This window comes from Vombatus ursinus, unplaced genomic scaffold, assembly GCF_900497805.2.
Source record: "Vombatus ursinus unplaced genomic scaffold, bare-nosed wombat genome assembly UNPS02014791.1, whole genome shotgun sequence".
Lineage (NCBI taxonomy): Eukaryota > Metazoa > Chordata > Mammalia > Diprotodontia > Vombatidae > Vombatus > Vombatus ursinus.
The window spans coordinates 79,516,427-79,522,426 of record NW_020954569.1 but is presented as its reverse complement, the minus strand read 5'-3'; the positions used below and the strand labels follow the sequence as shown (position 1 = coordinate 79,522,426).

The 6,000-nt window shown below is 40.9% G+C and overlaps 1 protein-coding gene across 1 annotated transcript in view; it reads left to right on the top strand.

Annotated features, from left to right (window-relative positions):
- The window catches only part of CPLX4 (complexin 4), a 46,809-nt gene that overhangs the window by 5,210 nt on the left and 35,599 nt on the right, over window positions 1-6,000 (top strand). Inside the window, exon 2 of the mRNA XM_027868745.1 lies at window positions 2,606-2,693. Coding sequence (XP_027724546.1) covers window positions 2,606-2,693 — 88 coding nt within the window. The remainder of the gene's footprint in view (window positions 1-2,605; window positions 2,694-6,000) is intronic.

The following is a 6,000-nucleotide window of genomic DNA, read 5'->3' as shown; positions in this document are numbered from 1 at the left end:
AAGGAAGGAAGGAAGGAAGGAAGGAAGGAAGGAAGGAAGGAAGGAAGGAAGGAAGGAAGGAAGGAAGGAAGGAAGAAGGAAGGAAGAAAGAAAGAGAAAGGTGGGATTTTAGCTGGGACTTGAAGGAAGCCAGGAAAGATGGGAAGTAGAGATGAAGAGGGAGAGAATTCCAGGTTTGGGGAACAGCCAGTAAAAGTGCTTGGAGTCTGGAGATGGAGTGTTGTGTTTGAGTAAGAGCAAGGAGGCAGGTGTCACTGGATCACAGAGTACACAGAGGTGTGTACAGAATAAGAATACTGCAAAGGCAGGAAAGGGCCGGGTTAGGAAGGACTTTAAAAGTCAAACTGAGGATTTTCCATTTGATGCTGGAGGCAATAAGGAACCACTGGATTTGAGCCACAGGTAGCAAAGATTTGAACCCAGCTTCTCTGAGCTCAGCACTCTTTCCTCTATACTCTTAAAAAAAAAAAGTAATCCATAGCGAGCCAGAGAGCCCAAATGGAGAATCCAATGAATGACAACTCTGCCTTTCCTCCTGCCTCAGTTTCAGTTCTGCTCTAGAGACACAGGTCATAAGATTAAAGGTCTTGATGCTCGTAGTCTGGAGTCCATTTCAGGCCAAGGCAATCCTGTATCTGATTCAATACCAGATTACTTCCCAATTAAGGGTATTCTTGATGGGCCTCCTATGAATTTATTGCTTTCAGATTTCTCTTAGAAGGTCTATCAGCATAGGAGAGGTAGGCAATAAAATGAATATGGTGCATAGATTGCCACTGGAAACGGGAGAGGCTGGGAGAGGCTGGAAAAGGCGTTGGATTTCAAGTGAGGTTTTTTAGCCCCAGCTGTCCCTTCTGTTCAATATTGGTCACTTTGGTTCCCTGGACTTCACTTTCCTCATCTGCAAAAGAAGGAAGGAAACAAGCATTTATTAAGTACCTACTGTGTGTTAGGTACTACGCTAGATGCTTTTACAAATATTACCTCCTTTGTTCCTCACAACAAACCTGGAAGGTGCTGTTATCATCCCTATTTTATGGTTGAGGAAACTGCAGTGACTGACCGGGGTAACTGACTTATCTAGGGTCACACAGCAGGTAAGTCTCCTACCTGGTAAAGTGGATTTGAACTAAAGTCTTTCTGATTCTAGGCCCAGTACTCTATCCATTGTGCCACTTAGGAGGGTTGATCTCTTCTAACTTTAAATCCTATAACTAGAAAATCTCTAAGGACATAGAACTTTATAGCTAGAAAGAACCTTCAGGATTATTTAGTCCAATTCTCCTATTTACTGAGGCCCAGAGAAGCTAAGTAGCTTGTCCAAAGTTACCCAGCTACTTAGAGGCAACCAAGTGGCTCATGGATGGTGTGCTAGGTCGGAAAGACCTGACCATGGGCAAGTCATTTAATCTTTAGAAGCCTCATTTTTCTCCTTTGTAAGAAGAGGGTTATAATAACACCTACCTCTCAAGGTTGTTGGGAGGTCCAAATGAGATAATATAATCTACAAACCTTCGAGTGCTATGTAATTGCTAACTAGAAGTAGGAAACCCAGAGAGTTTAAGGGACTTTTTCATTACCCAGCTCCCTAGTGGCAGAGGCCAAACTGAAACCAAGGCCCTCAGACTCCTCGTTGTCCAGAGCTCTTTCCTCTATACCATGGTGTATGGTTGGCATCCCTCTGAAGGCCTGGACTTCACCGAGCTCCACACATCTGGGACAGAGAGAGAGAGAGACAGAGAGGGAGAGGAAGAGGAGTCAAGGGAACTCTGAAAGTATGGTGATTTTGTCAGGGGCTCTCCAATCCCATTCTCCTTGTGGAGTCACTAGCAGGGCCCAAGGTGGGTGGTCTATCTGTTAATAACAGTTTAAGAAAAGGCTTCCTCCCTGCAATATTTATCATGGAGATCTGTTAAAGATCAACAAGATTTCAAGACCAAAAGGAATGAAAGCATAATATATATGATATTTGTATAGCATTTATGTTCTATATTTATACATTTATATATGAAATAGCTTTTTATATCATATATAACATTTATATATGATATTTAATTCCTTTTGGTCTTGAAGCCTTCTTGGTCTTTAACAGATCTTTATGTTAAATAACCCTGGGAAGAGATATAAATAGATAGATAGATAGATAGATAGATAGATAGATAGATAGATAGATAGATTAAGAGAGAGAGAGAGATGAAAATATCATATGGATGATATTTTCATTCATTCTGATCTTGAAAGCTTGTCTTTAACATAATATGTATAGATGTTTTATAATATAACATCTATATATCTTTTATGTCCCTACAATAATACCTACAATATTTTATAAATGTTATACCTATTATACATAACACATTTAAAATGTTTTCATTCCTTGGAAATGTATATAACATATGTGTATAGTATGCCTATAAAATGGGGCAGTTGATATTTGGGGGACTGGGGACTCCAGTCAGTGCCTCATCTCTACTTGATATGGTTGATGCTCGTTCCTTGTGGGCCTCTTTGGTGCCTAGCACCTTCCCAGTAGCTCTCCCAATCCTTTTCACTCTCCCTTCTCCTCTGACCCCTTTGTTAATTCCGGTTCTGTTCTGACTTTCAGAATGGAAAGGGATGCTGCATTTACACAGAAAAAGGGAGAGAGAGCATGCCTCAGAGTTCATCTCAGAGAAAAGTACCGGCTACCAAAGGTAAGACATTCTATACAGAGAGTAAGTAACTATTCTATCTGCTATAGGGGGAAAAGAGGCGAGGAGGAGAAAAGAAAGATTTGGTTGCTATTGAAGTGGCATGTTTACCCATATGCTCCTTTGTATACATTGCAATCTGGCCAAGTTGGCATACTTGCTGAACTTATTATATGGTATTTCCTCTTCTGTGTCTGAAGCAGCTTAGGTGGCTCAGCATACAAAATGTTGGGCCTGGAATCAGAAGATCTGAGTTCAAATTCTATCTCATACTTACTGGCTATATAATCCTGGGCAAGCCACTTAACTTGTGTTTAACTGTTTCCTCAACTGTGAAATGGGGATAATAATAGCACCTACTTCATAGGGAGGGTTGTTGTGAGGACCAAATGAGAAAATATCTGCAAAGTGCTTAGCATAGTGCCTGGCACGTAGTAGTTGCTTAATAATTCCTTATTCTCTTCCTTCCTTCCATGCCTTTGCATAGGCTGTTTGTGCTCCATGCCTGGAAGTCAATCCCCCCAAATTCCTTCAAAGCTCAGCTCAAGTGCCACTTCCTACATGAACCCCCTTTTCCTGATGCCCTCAGTTGAAAGACTATCTGCTCAAAACTTATTTGGCATTTACTTCATACACATTTTATGTTTAATTATATGTGGAATATATTGTATATGTGTGGAATATATATTAATATATATGGATGTATTAATATATGTGGTATGTATATTAATATATCAATATATGTGTATTATTATATGTGGATATATGTATATTAATATATTAGTATATGTGTATTAATATATCAATATATGTGGGTATATGTGTATTATTATATGTGGATATATGTATATTAATATATTAGTATATGTGTATTAATATATCACTATATGTGGATATATGTATATTAATATATGTGGATATATGTATATTAATATATCACTATAAGTGGATATATGTGGATATGGAATATGTTAGATGTGGATGGGAACAAATTCCTTGTGAACAGGGACTGGTTCATTTTAATTTCTGGGATATAGCAGACAGTTAAATACTGGCGAGAGCCCACTCGGTAGTGGGATCCACTCACCAATCTGGAGAACGTGGGCACGAGGCTGGGAGCTCTAGAGCTGAGGTCCCTAAGTCCCACAGTCCAGGGTTTCTAGAGATCCAGGGACAGGAAGGTACAAAACCAAGCCCAAGTAGATCACAGGACTCCTCCAAGGCCACATGAGCAGGAAGTAGTGGACCTGGGGTCTGAACTCCCATTGCTCACTTCACATTCAGCAAGTTTTTTTCTAACCTTACCACCCTGCCATTCTAGTCTCCATGAGAAAGAAGTAGTTGGCCTAAGGGCAGCTAGAGAGAGGGTCTTCATTCTGGGGACTAAAACCATAACCAAGATCCAAACTGAAAGAGGAGAGAAAAGTTTCAGGCAAAGCACTGGTGAGTATTCTGAATCGGGTTTTTGGCTATATAGAAGTGTGGCCATTAGAAATGACATAATATGCCACTTCCTCTCATACTTTTTCTGAGCCCAATCCTCTGTTCATAGGCTCATAGTTCTTGAGCTGGAAAGGGTCTCAGAGGTCATCTGATACAAATTCCTCACCTTACATAGGAGGAAACTGAGGTCTAAGAAGGTTAAATGACTGACCCATGGTCACACAACTTTGGTAAGTGCCAAAATTAACATCTGAATCCAGGCTCTGACTCCAAAGCTTGTGCTTTTTCTACTGTATCAAGAAAGTGAAGGGGAGGGAAATGAAAAGAGAAATATCATGGAGGTAAAATTGAAAGGAGATGGCAGATAACTAACGTTCTTACCTTTCCCTTAACCCATGCATACAAGCTGGGTTGACTGAGAGAAAGATGGTGACATCAATAGAAGCAGAGATGTTAAAGAGATAGATACATTTTGGGGAAGAAGAAAAATTCCATTTTGGACATGTTAACTTTGAGGTGTTGATGGGCCCTGCAAGTAGAAATGACCTATAGCAATTTTAAAAACATATGGAACAGGAGCTCAGGGCAAAGTTGGGAGGCAGAGATACAGATTTGGGAATTGGTGACCATTAAAACCTAATCAATCAATCAATCAATCAATAAACATCTATTAAGTACATATTATGTACCTGGTACTAAAGACTGAAGAAGATAAAATCAGCAAAGGTCACTCCAAATCAGCTTTCTGGGGAGTTCATGAAGGACTACAGGTTTGAAACTAAAAGTAACCCCTCCTTGTCCTCTCCACCCACCCTGGTAGGGAATTGTTAAATACACTCTTCTGAGAAAACAGATTAATTTAATTCTAAAGGTCCATCACTGGGCACTTGTCTAGGAGGTCAGGAGAAATGGGGCCATGTTTCAAGCTGTTTCGCCTCAATAGGCAATAACAGGAAAGACTTTGAAAATTCTAGCCAAGGGTATTCAGACAAACCAGTGTTCCGATCAGGAAATCTGGAAGGTGCCACCGAACTGGGTGACCCTCTGTAATTCAAAGTCTCACTATTGACAATGCATTCTGTGTGTGTGTGTGTGTGTGTGTGTGTGTGTGTGTGTGTGTGCATGCAAGCAAGGTGTGACTGCCCTAATAGGACTAAAAGCCAAGCTGGCATGGATAGTAGCTGGTGCCATCATGTATCAGGTATATTGCTGCCCTCCATCTCTGCTGAAGACCCTATGAGAGAAACAGATTGAACAGCAGTTCTGGGGTCTTCAAGTAGATTTTAGAAAAAGCATCCTGCTGCTGATGGCAGTGAGCTACTGGTATGTATTTGCCCAAGAAACCGGCATCTTCTCCTCTGGAAATTTTTGAAAACAGAGAAGACAGATTTCTATGTGAAATTGTTTAGAGGTAGGAGCTATGGAGGGAGAGAGAGGGACCTGAAGTGTGAAGAATGGCAAGAAAACACAGCAGCCCAGGGGATAGTATACAATCACAGAATTTTGAGCTAGCAGGGACCTCATATATGTGCATTCCATTCACCAATGAGATCCTCACTAGAACACACCCAACAAGTGCTCATATAGCCTCTGGTCATGTTGCCCTGCTCTTATCACAACCAGTCTGATTCTGACCAACTTTGAAGAGTGAAAATCTAGGTAAGGGTCAGATTAAAGGGTTCACACTATCCCAACATTTGGGGAAGGGGAGAAAATGGGTTGGCTTTGTCAGATTACTCCCAGTCTGGAGGATGTCAAGGAAATCGTTCTGGGATTTTAGATCTACTCTGGGCCAAACCAAGCCATGGGTCTGGTGTGATCCAGGAGCCCATGGCATGACAACATTGTTTCCTCAGGAGTTTTATGG